Source organism: Carcharodon carcharias, chromosome 3 (assembly GCF_017639515.1).
Source record: "Carcharodon carcharias isolate sCarCar2 chromosome 3, sCarCar2.pri, whole genome shotgun sequence".
NCBI lineage: Eukaryota > Metazoa > Chordata > Chondrichthyes > Lamniformes > Lamnidae > Carcharodon > Carcharodon carcharias.
Genome location: NC_054469.1, coordinates 74,776,308 through 74,797,426, shown reverse-complemented (window position 1 = coordinate 74,797,426; position 21,119 = coordinate 74,776,308). Strand labels below are relative to the sequence as shown.

Genomic DNA, 21,119 nt, shown 5'->3' with positions numbered 1-21,119 from the left:
TAGGATCAGTATGGTTACGCCTGCTTTGCCTTTAGAAGATAACTACAGAGAAAAGCCAGTCAGCTTAACATCCATATCCATACCAACTCTCTGCTTGAGCAATCCAAAAGTAATTCCACTGAGGCATGCTCTCCCAGTCTTGTATCTTCCTCTGCTTCAAATATGAACATATGAAAAAGGAGCAGGAGTAGGCCATTCAGCCCCTCAAGCCTACGCCACCATTTAATAAGATCATGGCTGATCTGATAGTAACCTCAAATCTGCATCCCGCCTACCCCCGATAATCTATCACCCCCTTGCTTATCAAGAATCTATCCATCGTTGCCTTAAAAATATTCAAAGACTCTGCTTCCACCGCTTTTTCAGGAAGATGGTGCCAAAGACTCTCAACCCGCAGAGGAAAAAATTTCGCCTCATCTCTGTTTAAAAAGGGGTCGTCCATTTAAAACGGTCACCTCTAGTTCTAGACTCTCCCACAAGAGGAAACATCCTCTCCACATCCGACCTGTCAAGTCCCCTCAGGATCTTATTTTTCAATCAAGTCGCTTCTTACTCATCCAAACTCCAACAGATACAAGCCCAGCCTGTCCAACCATTCCTCATAAGCCAACCTCCCCATCCCAGGTATTGGTTGAGTAAACCTTCTCTGAACTGCTTCCAACTGCCTCTGAACTGCATTCATCCCCAAATAAGGTGACTAACACTGTACACAGCACTCCAGATGTGGTCTCACTAGTGCTCTATATAACTGAAGCATAACCTCCCTACTCCTGTACTAAATTCTCCTTGCAATTTCACATTTTCCCATATTATACTCCATTTGCCAGATCTCTGCCCACTCACTTAGCCTATCTATATCTTTTTGTAGCCTCCTTATGTCTTCTTCACAAATTACTTTCCTACCTATCTTTGTCATCAGCAAATTTGGCAACCCCTCCAAGTCATTTATATAAATTGTAAGCAACAGAGGCCCCAGCACTGATCCTAGTGGCATAGCACTTGTTACATCTTGCCAGCCTGAAAAAGACCCATTATGCCTACTCTCTGCTTCCTGTTAGCCAATCAATCTTCTATCTATGCCAATATGTTACCCACTATACCATGTGCTTTTAACTCCCACAATAGCCTTTGATGTGGCACTTCATCAAATGCCTTCTGGAAATCTAAGTACAGTACACCCACTGATCCCCTTTATCCACAACACATGTTACTTTCTCAAAGAACTCCAATAAGTTGGTTAAACATGATTTCCTTTTCACAAAACCATGTTGACTCTGCTTGATTAACTTAAACTTATCCAAGAGCCCTGCTACAGCTTCTTTAATAATAGATTCTAACATCTTCCCTGTGACAAATGTTAAGCTAACTGGCCTGAAGTTTCCCGCTTTCTGTCTCCCTCCCATTTTAAATAATGGAGTTACATTTGCTATCTTCCAATCTAATGAAACCTTTCCCAAATCTAGGGAATTTCAGAAAATTAAAACCAATGCATCAACTCTCACTAGCCACTTCTTTTAAGACCATAGGATGAAGTCCAACAGGATTCCTGGCACTTGTCAGCCCTCAGCTCCAATAACTTACTCAATACCACTTCTCTGGTGATTGTAATTTTCCTGAGTTCCTCCCTCCCTTCCATTTCCCGATTTATAGATGTTACTGGGATGTTACTAGTATCCTCTATAGTGAAGACTGATGCAAATTACCTGTTAAATTCATCTGCCATAATAAGAGGCATCATGTTCAATTCTACAGACTCAGTTTTTATAGGACCTACGCTCATTTTATTAACTCATTTCTTTATTAAATAAATATAGAAACTCTTACTATCTGTTTTTATATTTCTGGCTAGCTTTCTCTCATACTCTAATTTTTCCCTTCTTATTAATCTTTTAGTTATCCTTTGCTGTTCCTTATACTCTGTCCAGTCCTCTAGCCTTCCAGCTACCTTTGCACAATCATATACTTTTTCTTTAAGTTTGATACTATCTTTAACCTTTCTAATTAACCAGGGATGGTGTGTCTGTCCCTTGGACTTTTTCTTACTCATTGGAATACAACTATTCTATGTATTCTGAAATATCCCCTTAAATGTTTGCCACTGCATCTCTATTGACCTATCTCTTAACCTAATTTGCCAATTTACTTTAGCCAGTTCTGCTTTCATGCCCTCATAATTGCCCTTATGTAAGTTTAAAAACAGTCTCTGACCCACTCCTCCTTCCCTCAAACTGAATGTAAAATTCAAGCATATTATGGTCACTGCTACCTAGGGGTACCTTCACTTTGAGATTGTCAATTAATCCCATCTCATTGCACAAAGCCAGGTCTAATATAGCCTGCACTCTGGTTGGCTCCAGCACGTGCTGTTCTAAGAAACGATCCCGAAACATTCTATGAACTCCTCATCCAAGCTATCTTTGCCTATCTGACTTTTCCAGTCTATAGTCTGAATTTTTCAGGTAGTGGGCAGGCTCAGTGAGAGCAGGGAGGGGCGGTTGCGAAGCTAATCGCTGTCCGCAATCGGCTCCACGCCACCATTTTATGCGGGTGGGCCAATTAAGGCCGGCCCAGCGTAAGACGCGAACCATAGCGTTTAGCACTACCTGTATGGGCAGGGGGGAGGAGAGAGAGGAGGGGGAAATCGGGGCCAGTGCTCTTTCGTGTACATAGGTGCAAAAGAGCGCTTCAATCTTCCTGAGGCACGGAGCTGCCTCAGGGAGATTGAATCTCTATTGTAATTAATGAATAAATGGTTTAAAAACTTATTTAAACATGTACCCTCATGTGTCACATGACATGGAACATGTTTTTATATTTTAGGAAAATTTTATTTAATTAATAAAAACTTTAGGAAACTGCATCCTGCTCGTGGATGAGGTTTCTTAATTGGCCTTAAGGTTGGACGGGCACGTTAGCAATTACCTTAATCACTTCCTTAATGTTCTTAATAGGCCCTTTACATATTGGCAGGTGCCCTCCCGCTGAACAAAACATCACGAGACAGCACAATGACATCAGCACACACGCCCAACGTCATCGCGTGTCATTTTAGGCGTTGGCGCGCCAGGCCCACCCCCGCACACTGACTGAAAAATCCTGCCCTATTATGTAGATTGAAATCTCCCATGATTATCATTGTCCCTTTCTGACACTTTTTTTTCTTCCTTTATGCTCCATTCTACCATGTAGTTACTATTAGGGGGCCTGTACAGGACTCCCACAAGTGACTTCTTGCCTTTAGCATTTCTCATCTGTACCCAAACTGTTTCCACATCCTGGTTTCCTGAACTTATGTCATCCCTCTCTATTGTGCTAATATCATCATTAACTAACAGAGCCACCCCTTTTCCTTTTCCTTGCTTCCTGTCCTTCCTAAATGTCCTATACCCTTTAAAATTCAGGTCCCAATCCATGTCCTCTTGCAGCCATGTCTCTGTAATGGCTATCAAATCGTACTTATTCATTTCTATGTACGCTCTCAGTTCATCTGTTTTGTTTCGAATGCTTTGTGCATTCAGATGCAGGGCCTTTAGTTTTGTCCTTTTATTCTCTTTATAGCCACTATCTTTTGATTTACTGTTACATTTGTACTCTCTATTCCTTCCTGTCAGGGTCTGTTTTTCATTTCCCGTAATAATACCTCTATCTTTTGCCTTGTCTCTACTCTTCGATTTACCACATCATCTTCCCAAATTTGTACGCTTGCCCCCACTTCTTAGTTTAAAACCCTCTCTACTTCCCTAGTTATGTGGCTCACAAGAACATTGGTCCCAGCATGGTCCAGGTATATACTGTCCTAGAACCCACTTTCCCCAGTGCTGGTGCCAATGTCCCACAAACCGGAACTCACCTCTCCCAATCCAGGCTTTGAGCCATGTATTCATCTCTCTAATCTGATTTGTCCCATGATAATTTGCATGTGGCTCAGGTAATAATCCAGAGATTATAACCTTTGAAGTTCTGCTTCTTAATTTGGTGCCAAGCTCCTCATACTGATTATGCAAAATCTCATTCTTTGTCCTGCCTACATCATTTGTATCAATATGGACCATGACGACTGGGTCTTCCTCCTCCAGCCCTGAGCAGATGTCCTGGACCCTGGCACCAGGAAGGCAACACTGCCGTCTGGATTCACACTCTTTGCTGCACAGAATAGTGTCAATCCCTCTGACTATACTGTTCCCTACTACCACTGCATTCTTTTTAACTCCCCCCACCACTTGAATGGCTTCCTATACCACGGTGCCACGGCCAGTTAGCCCATCCACCCTGAAGGCCGACTCTCATCCAAACAAACAACGAAAAACCACAAACCTGTTGGACAAGTGCCGAGGCTCCTGCACTCCTGTCCTGTAGGTCCCCTTACCTGCCTCACTTTCAGTCACACCCTCAGCCCCTGACCACTGACCAAATCAGAAGACTCCATCCTAAGGAGTGTGACTGCCTCCTGGAATAAAGTGTCCAGGTAACTTTCCTTCTCCCTGATATGCCGCAGTGTCTGCAGCTCAGCCTCCAGCTCAATAACATTCAGAGCCAAAGTTCCTGCAGCCGCAAACACTTATTGCAAAATTGTTTCCCCGGATCACACCGGTTTCCAGAAGCTCTGACATCCTGCAATTGCAGCACATAACCTGTCCTGCCATCTCCAATATGTGTTAATTATAATTAATTAGCACTTAATTAATTAATAAAGCTTACACTTCCCAATAGGCTTTGGCACTGCCAGTAAACTTTACAATACTGACAAAACAATACAGTACTTACAATACTGATAAAACCGGTTACTGACTTACCTGCTCCCTCTGCTGCAAAGTGGAAATCAAGTACTGGAAGCTGAAAGAGTGTAAAAAAAATTACCTCCTCCCCACCCTTCACCAAACTCCCAATTCAGCACACTTTACTTCCTGCAGTAAACCTTAGCTAAAGCACCTCTTTCCCCCATGCATCGAATGCCCACTTTGAACCAAATTCCCAAATATTCTCACTCAGTCTGTCTCACTCAGGCTGAAGTACCCCCTCTGTGACTGTTCGCCTCTTATATAAATAATTTTCCAATTTTCCCTTAAAAGATTAACAAATCAACACTGGCTGCCCTCGATTAATCCATGCATTTCTAAATACTCAATAATTTTATCTCAAATTTTAGGTTCTAAGAGTTAGCATACATCTATTATGTTGGAAGCTTGGAGGAGAATGAGTCTTGACCAACAACAGAAGTCATCAGCTGGGGTTTTACAAACACTGCAGGCTGATTGAACCTAATCTAAGATTCTAACCTAGTAAGGATCCTACTTGTTCCTCCCCGTTGTTATGGCAACCAGAGGCAAGAGAGTCATTCATGAACGTACAAGTACCTTTATAAGGCTTATGGCAAGAGCTTTCTGTGGCACATGATCGACTATCTCATCGCAAAGTTTACGGATAAATTGATGTGGTATAACAAACACTAACAGATCTGCACCACGTACAGCATCCTTCACGTCTGGAATTGCAACCTATAACAAATCACAATAGATTTAGAAAGCAATCATACAGGAAGCAGATGGTGTTCATTTGCAAGCAGGACTTTTACATTCAACCTTTTGAAGATGTGTTCATCACATCCTAACTGCATCTGCCTATCAGTAGTATACATTTACTTTCGGCAGCTCACAGAGACAATTAGACCCATCGCTCCGATGTCTAAAAGAACTGAGGTCATGGAGTTAGTAGGGTAAAAATAATGGTTCCCCTGAGATATCAATAAACTGAAGGAAAGACTTGCATTTATATAGTACTTTTTGTGACCTCTGGATGTCCCAAAGTGTTTTACAGCAAGCAAACAAATATATTTAAATATCATATATTTACTCTATGCAAAAACTAACATCTCTCTCGTTTTAGCAATAGATTTATAATAACAATTAAATCATAATCCAATGTCATTCTTTTTTCCTCCCTCCTCCCAAGCTTTCACTCCTTGAGATCCAGTAGATCACATGGCAGCAATGGCAAAAAAATTCGACCTTAAATGAAGGAAAAACTAAAGCCTCAAGCACTGTCACAACCTAATACTTTGATTTTAAAAATTAACAAAAATATTGCAAGCTTAGTCAGTAAAAAAAGTAATTTCTACTTCAAAAGACAATTAGTTCAACTACATTTTTTCTGACTACCACCTTACCACATTTTCAGGTAGCTTGTGTCCAGGCAGATATTTAACATTCTCATGTTCTTGGTTTATAATTTCAGTTAGCTTCCTGCCATTAACCAGCTCCTCAAAGACCCACATATTAACCGTGGTGGCAAATTTCTGAATCTTCTGTACATTTTTTCCAATTATTTTCGCAATTGCAGAGCCCCTGAGGAAACATTTAAAGTGTGTAAAGGGAAATGCTCATGACCCATTTTTCAACTTGATGTAGTACACTTTTTTTAAAAAAATACATTCAATGAAATTAGAGACATTTGAACAATGTTACAGGTTATGCAAACATACATGAAAAATAGTGCAAAAAAATAAATGAGGGCATGTGAGCACAGTAATGTAAACACACTGAACAATTTATATTCTGGGTTTTAATTAATTATTTTTAGTGATGTACAAAAGTTCTCCACCCCCCCCCATCCAAATACCCACTTAGCTCAATATAGTAATGTATCATGTTGCAGTACTGAGTGATACACACTAGAAAGGTTCCGTGGCACTGATAGGTTAGGTTGACAGTGAGGAGCTACAATTGGCTTTAGGTGTCCAAAAATGCTAGGAGTGCAGGGAGAGTGGGAGACAAAAAAAAGAGAAAACAGAACTAGCTCAGGTTCTTACTCCTGACTGCTATTGTGTGGACGTTGGGCGAGAAGGAGCTTGACTGCCATGATCCTCACAGTCAAATGGTCCAGCAATACTCACTGTCCAGTCTCGCACGATGAATTGCCATTTCGGCAAGAAGAGCAGCTGCCACATGTAGAACTGTACTGCAGAATGATTCATTGCCTTCAAGAGAAATGGGGTAAAGGGAGAAAAACCAACAGGAAAAGGGGAAAAAGAAAGTCATGGAACAGTTAAGCTCATAAAACTTTTTAACTGAGACTAGCAGGAACATAGTAACCAATATTTATTCCCTATATTTCCACAGTACACACATTGCAAACAGCCTTCTCTTTTAATCATACTTCAATCATATTTACTTGTTAATGCATTTTTGAGACTGAGGGATTGAAGATGTGTATAGAAAAGAGAGGATATTAAACATGGCATCATGTAACAATTATAGAATGGAATACTTATGAAGATTAACTGACCCTAAATATGTGTACACTATCTTCTACCATGTACTAGCTACTCATGTCACTATATTTACTGTCAATTATAAAACTATCAAAATCCAAAAATCAGAAGTTGCCTCAGATATATTTCTAGAATGGACTGAGGTGCTCGATCCTCAGTTTACCTGACCCAACAGGAGTGGGAACAAAGGGACCAGTAGATTATGGATAACCTGAAATTGGGGTTCCCCTGCACACTGTTAGATGTATCCTAATTCCACAAGTACGTTTGTACCCCAAATGCGTTTGGAGTGGGGGTGGAGAAAGAGAGAGGTTGGTTTCCTGAGGGCCAGAAGTGGAAACAAGAGGCATGATGGACGAAATTGGAATGGTTGGGGGTTGTCCAATCACAGCAGGTTGGCCAGACACGCTGAATCTCAGCATGTAGGTGGAATGGCAATTAGCTCCTAATCCAGCAGACCCTGCCTTGGTTTAATTGGCGAGTTTCCCAAGACTCAGGGCAGGGTTAAATTTCAAATGATGAATAAACATGAGGTATAAAGCCTCATTAGAATATTCTAAAGTGCCAACCCACCTCCTTGGAGTAGGTTGGTCACTTGTCCTCAGTCCAGCCTTCATTAAAATCGAAAGTAGGAAACTTGAAGGCTGGTTGGTATCGGGCTTTAGACTTAAAATACTAACTCCCACCCCATCACCCAACCCTAAGCCACCTGTTTTTTGGGGTTAAAATCCCACCCTCCCTGTACCAGCTTATTTTAGCTGTGCTGCTTTGAGATGAGGATCTTTGCTACTTGGAAGGTATCAAATTACATGCAAGCTGGTTGCAAGTTTTTCAGCATTTCACAAAAATAATCTGCTTTTTCACTGCAATTGAAGTTCGTCATAATGAACCAATCAGGTCAGTTAGAAGGCACAGCTAGAAACTAATTGGATCACATTAATTGGAGGCAAAACTGAGGATTATTAGAACTAATTTTTTCCATAAATCATTGTGCAGAAAAGGTTGAAGATGGTATTAAGGACTTACAGTTACAAGAGCTTTTATTTAGTGTTGGTACCCAAGGAAGTTGTATATCATATGGGCCATAAACACCAAAAATCGAGCTGTCAGACCAAACAGCCTATTTCTGTATTGTAAAATTTGATGGAACAAATAGTGTTATAAAATATAGATTTATAAACTTTTAAAATTTTCCTCAAAAGGAACTTTCTGGAGCATGCAGAGCTGTTGTTTTGGTGAATTTTTAAGTTTCTGCGAGATTAGCTGTAGCTCCTTTTGAGGTAAGGAGGTTGATCCCTAGCATGAAATCGTTCACTGTTTTGGTGAATAATTTTGTCCAAGCATTTGTAGAATTGAAAATCAAGAGTGCAGTATAAATAGCGACAATTTTTGTAAATTAAGTAAAACTTATGGGGTGGTGGGGCGGGCGGTGTGGTGTTCATTTATAGTATTGCACACTTGTAGCTCATTTGTGAGTGAGTCAGTGCCAAATTAGGTTCTGCAACTGATCAGTTTTCAGTTGCTAATGCACAGGTGACCTTTCGTTACTGGGGACAAACTCCACACTGTCCCTACTGTAGCAGCCAACAGCTATCAGGAAACATGAGGAGTGACAGCAATAAGTTAATAAGACATAAACTCCAAATTAGAGATGGATCAGGTCCAGCTGAGAGCACAAAATTCTGCTCTTGTTACCAGCTCCTGCAAACTACATTTTTGTTATGTAATCAACGATTTCTTTTAGAAAAAAGCAACTACTGATTTTGTAGCATAATTACATTTCTTTTTCAATAGAAAACATATTTCGGCAGGATCAAGAACACCATGAGCTGGCAATTACTGTCAGTGATAACATAAAAACACTTAACATATTAATGTTCTTCATTTTACATTCTTCTATTTTTTATTTTAACTAAAGATGTTAACCTATTCATTTTACTCAATAAAATTTGATTGCACCTCCGATAACTATTTCTATTTTCATATTTTAAGTATCGAGAACTCTCCCAGGAGAAGCTATTTTTGGTTTAAAGGTGGAATTTATAGTAAGTTCCAAATTACACTGGTGGTCAATTCATGCTATTTTTTTTAGGGTTGCATGCAGTCAAAAGGAGGGCGAGTTACCCTTGATTCCATTCATATACGTGGCTATCTGTGCTGAATGGCAAATGCAGAATGATTGAGTCAGCACATTATAACGTTTGCAATCATTTAATTAGTTCACATCAAGAGGAAACAATTCATATCCAAAATACTTAACCACAAATACCTTTTAAAGAAAGCTGCTCTCAGGCAAATACCATTACCTTTGTTCTTGTTATTAATTTAGGTTTCTGGATCCAGACATTGAAAACATATTTGTAAACCCTTCTAAAAGTACCCTGGATCTCATAAAGGTAGCTTGGGTTGCTCCTAACTGATTTTTCCTGCCTTTTCTCCGTTCAAAATACTTGGCCTTCGTTTTTGTTTTCCTACAATTACATGATTCAAATTAGGGAATGGTGTGTTGAGCCCAAGAGGCCAGAAATGTTTCAAAGTGGGAGATACAATATTGTGGGATGATTTATAAAAATAGTTAAAACGTGGTTTTATAACCGTGCAAGAAGATAAATAGAGAATATTTAGCTTATGCAGCTAAACATAAGAAAAACCATTCAGTTCAACAAACCTCATCCCTTTAACATTATTTCTCATCCCAGTTTGCAATGATCATTGGAATGGCTGGGATAAAAAGAATTCTCCAAATCCATTAAAAAAAACTCAGCTAAAAGATTAAAAGGAACTGAAAATGGTAGAAATCTGAAAAAGTGGACCAAAACCGGAAGTCATCTGGTACCACGTCGATTTATGTTAACATCGCTCTCCAATTAGAACCCTGCATTTACATTATCATGAAACAATACAATGTCGTCTGGTTGTTCCCATGCAAGTCCCATGTTGAACCTGAGAGAGCTGGATCTTGAATAAGGTGGGGAACAGGCAAGCTTGCTTGGATCTTAGAGGGGGTTATGAGAGACAGACGGTTTTGCATAACCTTGTTTTGCAATAACATCCTTTCGCATAACGTCTTGCTTCCCAGGAACCAACTAACAGCATTAAGCAAGAACTTCCTGTATGCTGGAAATAAAATAGCAGATCCATCTGCAAAAAAAAAGTCTGGTTTAGCTTTCAACTATAGAATCTTTATATGTTCCAATGATGATTCCGTACTTGAGATACTTACCACTTTTCAGATGCTAATAGATTGAAGTTTTATTAAACTAATACCTGGAATGGGAGGGTTGTCTTATGAGGAAAATTGGACAGGCTAGGCTTGTATCCCCTGGAATTTAGAAGAATAAGAGGAAACTTGTTTGAAACATAAGATCCTGAGAGGATATTTCCTCTTGTGGGAAAATCTAGAAAGAGGGGTCACTGTTTAAAAATAAGGGTCGCCTATTTAAGACAGATGAGAAGAATTTTTTTCTTTCAAAGGGCAGTGGAAGCAGAGCCTTTGAATATTTTCAAGGCAGAGGTAGAGAGATTCTTGATAAATAAGGGGGTGACAGGTTATCGGGGGGAGGGGTGGCGGTTAGGCAGGAGGTTACAGCCAGATCAGCCACAATCGTATTGAATAGTGGAGCAGGCTCAAAGGACTGAGTGGCTTACTCCTGCTCCCAACTTGTATGTTCATTTATGTGTTGTGAATTTCCTGCATTTTAAAAAAAAAGAGTTAAAAGCCCTAATTTAAACAAAAATCATACATGCAACAGTGGTGACAATCTTTTGCAAAATAAAGTCTATGTCACATACTGCATTTTTCTTCTGAAAACCTGTGACTTGGGGCTGAAATTTACGACTGCAAATCAGATCCTATGCTTACGCAAAACATTGGATTGCTGACCTAATGTCATCACGTAATGTCATCGTGTCAGCCTCCGACATTACAAAAGGTGAGCTGGTGTCAAAAATTGGAATCCCGCCCACCATTTTGAAATAAACAATTAACAAGCCAAGAACCAAATGACTGGAATTTTTACTTGCCCAGTCCATTTTTCTAGAGTTGCACTGGAAGAACATTGGGAGTGATTTACACCAGATTTACAATGCAGGGGCAGATAAAAAGACCTGCAAAGCGACTATGGCTGCGTGTAGTAGCAGAGTCTGCTGAAGGTACCAACATTTGGACGTCAGAAGATTTCATTTCTTCACTTTTTTGGGGCTGACATAAAGAGAAAACGAGAGGACAGGGGGCCTTTAAATTGGTGGCTGTGACCGACTTCCTGTTCACGACCTAATGTCCCACACTAGACAGCTGCCTAATGTCCCACGCTAGACAGCTGATTGGGTGCGGAGCCCCATCCTTCCCAATGCTAACTGTCCACCATCACACCAGGCAGCTGCTAATTGGCTGCTCAACACTTAATTTGCCAATTCAATATACTCTGTGATATTAAGAAACAGCTACAGGTACTGGATACTGAAAAGGCTATGGGCCCTGACAACATTCTGGCAATACTACTGAAGACTTGTGCTCCAGAAATGGTTGCGCCTCTAGCCAAGCTATTCCAGTACAGCTATGACACTAGCATCTACCCAGCAATGTGGAAAATTGCCCAGGTATGGCCTGTACACAAAAAGCAGGACAAATCCAACCTGGCCAATTACCAGTCTACTCTCCAACATCAGTAAAGTAATGGTAGGGGCTATATGTAGTGTTATCGAGCAAGACTTACTTAGCAATAAGTGCTCACTGACACCCAGATTGGGTTCTGCCAGGGTCACTCAGCTCCTGACATTATAGACTCGGTTTAAACATGGACAAAAGTGTTGAACTCCACAGGTGAGGCGAGAGTGACTGCCCAGTGACTGCCCTTGTCATCAATGCAGCAGTTGACCAAGTGTGGCATCATGGAGCTTTTGAAAAACTGGAGTGAATAGGAATCAGGGGAATACACTCTGTTGGTTGGAGTCAGACTGAGCACAAAAGATGGTTGTAATTGTTGGAGGTCAATCATCTCAGTTCCAGGACATTACTGCAGGAGTTCTTCAGTGTAGTATCCTAGGCCCAACCATCTTCAGCTGCTTCATCAATGACCTTCCTTCCATCATAAGGTCAGAAGCGGCATGTTAGCTGATGATTGCACAATGTTCAGCACCATTCACAACTCCTCAGATACTGAAGCAGTCCATGTCCAAATACAGCAAGACCTGGACAATATTCAGGATTGGGCTGACAAGTGGCAAGTAACATTCGCGCCACACAAGAGCCAGGCAATGACCATCTTCAACAATAGAGAAGATAACCATTGCTCCTTGACATTTAATGGGATTACCATCACTGAATCCCTCCCTCACTATTGACATCCTGGCTGGGGGGGGGGGGGGGGGGAAGTGGTGGTGGTGGTGGTGGTTACCATTGACCAGAACTAGACTAGCTATATGGAGAACTGTGGCTACAAGAGCAGGTCAGGGGCTAGGAATCTGGCAGCAAGTAACTCACCTCCTGACTCCCCAAAGCGTACCACAAGGCACAAATCAGGAGTGTGATGGAATACTCGCTACTTGCCTGGATGAGTGCAACTCCAATAACACAAAAAGCTTGACACCATTCAGGACAAAGCAGCCTTCTTAATTGGCACCTCATCCACAAACATTCACTCCCTCCACCACCAACACAATGGCAGCAGTGTGTACTATCTACAAGATGCACTGCAGGAACTCACTGAGGCTCCTTAAGCAGCACCTTCCAAACCCATGACCATTACCACCTGGAAGGACAAGGGCAGCAGACATATGGGAACGCTACCATCTGGAAGTTCCCGTCCAAGCCACACACCATCCTAACTTGGAAATATATTGTCGTTCCTTCCCTGTTTCTGGGTCAAAATTCTGGAACTCCCTTCTTAACAGCACTGTGGGTGTACCTACACCACATGGACTGCAGTGGTTCAAGGCAGCAGCTCACCACAACCTTCTCAAGGGCAATTAGGGATGGGCAATAAATGCTGGCCTAGCCAGCGACTCCACATTCCATGAATGAATCAAAAAACCTGCCAGAAACTGTAAAATCCAGTCCATGGACTAAGAAGATGCAAGCAAAATCTAGATTTGGGGAAGATTGGCCAGGATTTTATCATGGTAACAATGATGAAACTGTCAGCATTTTCCCTCATTACTCCACTGAAATTGACAGCAACTTCCCGAGTCCCCACGTATACAGAATAGCATGGGAATCCAGAAGTTATCAGTAAGTCTATGCTCCTTCTCAGAGTGCACTGTAGAGGTTCTCAATGACTGCAATCAATGAAAATTGATTGAATTGACAGAAACTTCCACGCTTTGCTATGAGTGTGAGGTCATATAAGATGGTTATGTTTTAAACTGTCGCTTTTAATTCAAGATGAAATGGAGCATAGGAGCTGTTACTTGTTCGGTCTAATGAGAAGTGTGCAGGGCCTGGTTGCTATGAGGACAATGGTAGGGGGGAGTCCTTACTGAAATGAGGTGCCAGTTTAACACCTGAACATGAAGGACAGAGCAGCTGGCTTTGCCACGGGTTGACTAACAGACTCTCAGGCATTCAGATTCAGAGACCCTGAGGTGCAAGCGAGCACGCAAGTGGCTGCTGTGTGAGAAAACAGGTGGAGCTATAGTTGTGAGATAGAATGCTAGCGAGAACAGACTCCCCATTTGAAGTTATGGATCTTCTGGAAATTTAGAAACTGAGAAGTTGCCAGATGGTGCTTTGCTGCTGGAAGTTAATTCAATTGTGTTCAAGGAGAATCGAGTGAAGGGCCTTTTAAAAACAACTCTGGAAGACTTGCACCAGTGCAACAGGGAGAAGAGAGCCTGTGTAAACACCAGGAGGGAATCGATACTTTAAAAACAAGATTACACGTCTGCTGGTATAAACATGGCATTATCAGTCATGCTAAGAAACTATTAAGGGGTGTCTTTTTTGTAGCTTAATATATTAGTTGCCTACTAAGTAATGCTTAGGTATAGTTGATTTTAGTTTGTTTGTTACAGTAAAAATCTTAAAATTTGAAATTTTGTCTTATGGTTCCTTTAAGACTATTACTGGGAATTCAAATTTTTTTTTAAAAGTTACCAGTTTCTGTCAGGATTGTAACATCTTCAACCTTTAGCCTCAGTGTAAAAATCCTTTGTTTGTTTTTACTAACTTCATAGTTATTGCTAAAAACCCTCACTGCTAATTTTATATGTGTATAATGCCATAAATGTAAAAAAATTCCAGTTTTAAAAAGTCTTTCCTTATAATTTATCTTAAACCAAACATTTAATTCATTTCACCACCTGAAATTTTAAATTAAAGGTAACAATATAGGCCAGAATTCTACATTCGGCGTGTAGGCGTGCGCCTGACACGCCTGAGCACAATATGGCGCAATGACGCGGGAATGCATCCCGACATCATCGCGCACTCACACGATATTTCGTTCAGCAGAAACATGCTAGAGTCGGCTGTGCGCCCACCGATAATTGAAGGGCCTATTAAGATCATAAGACATAGGAGCAGAAATTAGGCCATTTGGCCCATCGAGTCTGCTCCGCCATTCATTCATGGCTAATAAGTTTCTCAACCACATTCTCCCGCCTTCTCCCCATAACCTTTGATCCCCTTACCAATCAAGAACCTATCTATCTCGGTCTTAAATATACTCAATGACCTGGCCTCCACAGCCTTTTGTGGCAATGAATTCCATAGATTCATCACTCTCTGGCTAAAGAAGTTTCTCCTCAACTCTGTTCTAAAAGGTCTTCCCTTTACTCTGAAGCTGTGCCCTCGGGTCCTAGTCTCTCCTACTAATGGAAACATCTTCCCCATGTCCACTCTATCCAGGCCTTTTAGTATTCTGTAAGTTTCAATCAGATCCCTCTCATCCTTCTAAACTCCATCGAGTATAGACCCAGAGTCCTCAAAAGTTCCTCATATGTTAAGCCTTTCATTCCTGGGATCGTTCTCGTGAACCTCCTCTGGACCCTCTCCAGGGCCAGAACATTCTTCCTGAGATACGTGGCCCAAAATTCTCACAATATTCTAAACGTGGTCTGACCAGAGCCTTATAAAGCCTCAGCAGCACATCCCTGCTTTTATATTCTAGTCCTCTCGAAATAAATGCCAACATTGCACTTGCCTTCCTAACTACCGACTCAACCTGCAAGTTAACCTTAAGAGAATCCTGGACTAGGACTCCCTAGTCCATTTGCACTCCAGCTTTCTGAATTCTCTCCCCATTTAGAAAATAGTCCATGGCTCTATTCTTCCTACCAAAGTGCATGACCTCACACTTGCCCACGTTGTATTCCATCTGCCACTTCTTTGCCCATTCTCCTAACCTGTCCAAATCCTTCTGCAGCCTCCCCGCTTCCTCAATACTACTTGTCCCTCCATCTATCTTTGTATCTTCTGCAAACTTAGCCAGGATGCCCTCAGTTCCTTCATCTAGATCATTAATGTATAAAGTGAAAAGTTGTGGTCCCAACACTGACCCCTGCAGAACTCCACTAGTCACTGGCCACCATCCTGAGAAAGACCCCCTTATCCCCACTCTCTGCCTCCTGCCAGACAGCCAATCTTCTATCCATGCTAGTACCTTGCCTCTAACACCATGGGCTCTTATCTTACTGAGCCGCCTCCTGTGTGGCAGCTTGTCAAAGGCCTTCTGGAAGTCCAAGTAGATAACATCCATTGGTTCTCCTTTGTCTAACCTAATCATTACCTCCTCAAAGAATTCTAACAGATTTGTCAGGCATGACCTCCCCTTGATGAAACCATGCTGACTTTGCCTGATTTTACCATGCACTTCCAAGTATTCTGAAATCTCAGCCTTAATAATGGACTCTAAAATCTTACCAACGACCGAGGTCAGGCTAATCGGCCTGAAATTTCCCGTCCTTTGCCTCACTCCCTTCTTAAACAGGGGGGTTACATTAGTGATTTTCCAGTCCTCTGGAACCCTCCCTGACTCTCAGTGATTCCTGAAAGATCACCACTAACACCTTAATCACCATTAAGGCCATCAACAAGCTAGGTGAAATCAAATTAACGCTGCCCATCCAACCTTATGGTTGGTGAGCAGGCGAAAAGGCCATGTGGCCTTTACATTTTTTAGGAAATCTCATCCACGAGCAGGATGAGGTTTCCTAAAGCAAAAAAACATCAGTTAAAAAAAAACTTTACATTTGAATTAAAAACATGTCCCAGCTCAGGTGAGAGTCACGTGAGGGGACATGTTTTTAAAAAATTTTTATTATCTTTATTAATTTTTTTTAAAAAAAGCACTTCAATCTCTCCAAGGCAGCTCTGTGCCTCAGGGAGATTGAAGCGTTCTTTTGCGTGCATGCGTGAATTGCACGCCAGGCCCACTCTCCCCCCTCCCACACTGGTAGGGCTGAGCACTGCCACTCACGATCCACGCAGGGCAGGCCTTAATGGCCTGCCAGCACAAAATCGCAGAGCGGAACCGATCATGTGTGGCGGCTGACTTCCGACTGCTCCTGGCAAGCCCACCCGATGAGGGAAAAATTCTGGCCATAGTGTTTTTAACTTCCTGTTCTCTTGTATGTGAATACTTCAGTGTGATTGGTTGCTTACTTGCTTACTGACAACGTCTCTGCTGTACGCTGAGGCAACCCCTTGACTGGGTGCCAGATGTAAACTGCCTTCGGAAAAGGGGAAAACCACATCACAGAGGTTGCTAGATCTTAGTGGGCAGCTTTCTCACCACTACCTCAATACGGAGGCCAATGTAATCAAATACCTTAAAAAAAACTTCACCTTAACCAGGGCTTTGATATTTGAATTGTTACTTATTTATACCCCCCACAAAAAAAAAGAATGCCAGAAATGCAGATTGGCAATTCCAACCACTTGCCAAGTGACTCCTTTTGCTAAGACAGCACTATGAAGTCAACACTGGGACATACATTTTTTTTTCACTACACACAACTATCTCTTTTGCTCTACCTGATTCAAAAACAGCGTAAACACTAGCTTTCTGTTGAGGTTGTGGAAAGGGATATAACTAAGGATTTTTGGAATTAGACTTGGATAACATCAGAATCCTTATCTAGAGAACCTAAAAATATAAACCACTTTGTCCTGCTTTGCCACACTTTGTTAAGCACATTGTCAAATGAACAGTCAATTAGATTGAGGTACTTGACAGAACGTTTAAAGCTTTATAATTGTCAGGCCTGGTTTATTCAAATTGGCAATATATGTCAAAGTGCAAATTCATTGCAACATGACTGAAATAAATTGAAACTTTATGAAATTCTCAGTTCTCAAATGCATCACTATTTGTTAAGAGAAACTATTAAAAGGCAATAAAAGTGTTATTCCAGTATTATGCCTAATATGCAGGGTGAACTGAGTCTATTATTGACTGGCTAGCATTACCCTTAAAAACTTGCACTTTGTATGTCAATAGTGTGGTGTGCAATGCTTGAATTAACTTGGTTGACTCCAGACCTTTCGTGACCTCTGTTAACTTTATTTGAACACCGGAACAGAATTCACTGAACTGGTTTAACATGCCAGTAAGCATAGTATAGGTTATAATATAACATCTATTAATGTGTCTATCAAACATTTTTCATTGATGTGACAAACAGACATCTAAGCAGTTTGTTTATTCCATGAACATTTCACATGGTAAATAACATTGTTGCATTACATTCAGAACAAAATATTATATGGAAATTACAGTACCAAATATGTTATTTGGCTTAACCAATGTGCATTGGCATTTTCCCTCTTTAGTAATGCTGCCAACGCTTCTGATTTCAATGATTTATTGATTAAAATTGTTTAATTCCAATGAGTAACAAAAACAATACTGGGGAAAAAAGTCAAACAATTAGATAGTCTGAATTGATGGAAAACTGTATCATGAATGGCTGGAAATAAAGCTGCTTTTAAATCACCTTTACTTTAGTTCAGTTTCTAGAAGTCCAGCATTTCTGACCAGCTCTCAAGCTTCACATTGTACTGCTAAATCTGTCTGGCACTCTTGCTTCAATGATAGATTTATGATTCTATTGGGTATTGTGCCAGTCTGCTGAGGTGTAAAATACATTTTCACTGGGACAGCTAGTTTAAAAAGCAGGAGGAATAACAAAAAATAGTGAAATGCAGATTTAATGGTTGAGCATCTGGTAGTTTGAAATCCAATACCATATTATCAAGTACATTCATAATGTCTTTGGTAATTTTTTAAAAATGTGAATTCCTAGGCATTCATGTTAACTAGTGTCAGACAGACCAAATGATTGTATTTGTAGCTAGCAGAATTGTGGAAATGTAAGGCATTCTGTTAATACAAATACTATATTAATGTTAGATTGTTTTTATATTGGCACCATTTTAGATCAATTCCAGAAAGCTAGTAGCCATGAATGAGCTCCAACATTTGCACTGTTAAATCCAGCTCTTCTACCTACATATCACAGATCCCACCAATAGAAATGTGGATTTTAACCATCAATAAGTTTCAAACTAGATAAATCATTCTGCAATATAAATTATGCAAATTATTTTTTTTAATTGCTGGATTATCAAGAACTTTGACAATTTAGTATTGCCTTGTCAAAATGAGTTGATTAGTTAACAGGAACAGGATGAAATACAGGTTCACACTCATAATTCATCATGTGGAGAACCCAATCACTGCAAGACCAGGCCGGCCACAACTAAATGGAGAAATTAGCCCAGACTCTCTAATGCCACCTAAGCCACAGAACGTTAAATTCTGGAAGAACTGAGGAAGATATAATAGTAATAATAGAATGTATAACTGTAAATGAGCTTAGAGAAAATAAATCCATCCTTACACCGTGTAATTTAAATGTTACATACTGATTGAGAAGATCTTCTCAGATAACCCTGACGTGGTGAATTAGGACTTCATTTAAATATCAACCTCTGCTAATATTACCCTGAGTGAAAGGGCGATCCTGCACTTGAAATGTCAAAATGTCAGTACAAAGTTGGCAAGTACATTAAAATACCTTATCCCTATATATGGCATGCAACAGGGAAACTTGCAAAAATAGGACTTAATGCAGTTAAGTGACAACACGAAGATCACAGATTATTCCACATAATGTGTGTTTTAAAAAAACACCAGCAGTCTACACTGGAAAAAGTCGACACATTCCCAAATAAACTGAATTCAAACGATGCAACAATTGTAACCTTCGCCCTGGGTTGCCTAGCAATGTTACCGTCTGCTGACAGTCCCCGGCGCCCAGTCACAGGTAAATAGCAGCTCACAACAACAACTCCTCACTGTACTCACCAATTTCCAGAGCCAATAATGCACACTTTCAAGGGTGCGGCCATTTGTGAACAGCGCTGGATTTGCTATTGACTTTGCCTGACAGCAGCTGTGGGAAAGCTCGGCAGAGCGTCAATCTGAAGGCACCGGCAGCCGGCACTGAACATGCGCTAATTCCTTCATGTCACGTGGACATGCTCCTCCTCTGCAGACTGAAGGCTGGAGCTGGGCTGGGAATGGAGCTAAGAATTAAGTTGGGCTGGGAATGGAGTTGGAGCTGGGCTGTAAATAGGGCTGGGATTGAGGGGAGAGTTAGGAATGGGACTGGAGCTAGGAATGGGGATTGAGCTGGGCTGCAAAGGTTTGTAGGGCTGCAGCTGGGAATGGAGATGGAGTTAGGAATGGGATATGGGAAAGGAGCTGGGGCGGGGCATGGAGCTAGAGGGATATCTCCAGCACAGAGGTATTGGTAAAATGTTGAAATACAAGCATTGTATCCACCTGAATAATGAAGCTGTTAACAACATCTGCATCATATCCTGGTGGAGCAGCCCACTGGTGACCTCCCTCTCATTTGACCCTGACACCATATTTTCCCCATTATCTAATTGCATCTCCCAGCATTATCCCAGTACATCTGCTGCTTGACACCCCATTCATATCTTTGTTAGCCTCCAGTGCAACTAAACTAATGCTTTCCTGGCCATCAGCTCATTGAAATCTCTGCTATCTGTATTCTATCGCATGACTTCCCGCTCACCCATCATCCTTGTCTCTGCTCATCCACATTGGCTCTAGGGCGCCTAAAGCTTCAAATTTAAAATTCTCATGCTGGCATTTAAATTCCTTCATGGTCACAACTCTTACTACTTCTAGCCTTCTTCAAGGAGTATCTTGTGCAGTGGGTAGTGTTGCTGTCTGAGAGCCAGAACTCCGGGCCAAGGAAGATGCTTCATAATATAAAAGGAAAATACTGCGGATGCTGGAAATCTGAAATAAAAACAGAAAATGCTGGATAAACTCAGCAGGTGTGGCAGCAACTGTGAAGAGAGAAACAGAGTTAACATTTCGAGTCCATATGACCTTCTTCAGAGCATCATAACATGGCCAAACAGTTTGGGGTATCAACCTGAAAATCCTTTCAACATACACCAATGTCAGGGGGTGAGAACGGTCAGCCATGTGATGGAAAAAACATTGGAGCTTTTACTATAACTATTCATAGGTCCAGACAACAACATGCATGTAAAAGTGCATGTTGTCACAGCAACCCTGACTCCCTGGGGGGCCAGTTGACTGGACAGCAACATGGCAACAACACAGGATTCAACCTCCATTCCAGCTGGGCTAAATTTGGGACTTGCCTCTTTGCCCTATCCATGATGGAGGTCATAGTGCTGTGGGTCGGAACAGCACTACAACCCTCTTTCCACAACCTCTACCCTCTTGTGCATCCCCCTCCCTTCACCCCACAATCGAGCTGCCTTTAGCTACCTACCTAATAAACCCTGGAATTCTATCCGTCAATTTGCCTGTCTACATCCCATGAATTAATTTTAAAAATT

The 21,119-nt window shown here is 41.2% G+C and overlaps 1 protein-coding gene across 1 annotated transcript in view; it reads right to left on the bottom strand.

Annotated features, from left to right (window-relative positions):
- LOC121276011 (glycerol-3-phosphate dehydrogenase 1-like protein) overlaps nt 1–20,406 on the bottom strand; it is a 42,272-nt gene extending 21,866 nt beyond the window's left edge. Inside the window, exons 1-3 of the mRNA XM_041183956.1 lie at nt 20,315–20,406; nt 6,164–6,341; nt 5,355–5,495 (exon numbers count right to left, since the gene is read on the bottom strand). Coding sequence (XP_041039890.1) covers nt 5,355–5,495; nt 6,164–6,341; nt 20,315–20,406 — 411 coding nt within the window. The remainder of the gene's footprint in view (nt 1–5,354; nt 5,496–6,163; nt 6,342–20,314) is intronic.
- Between the last annotated feature and the right edge of the window lie 713 nt (nt 20,407–21,119).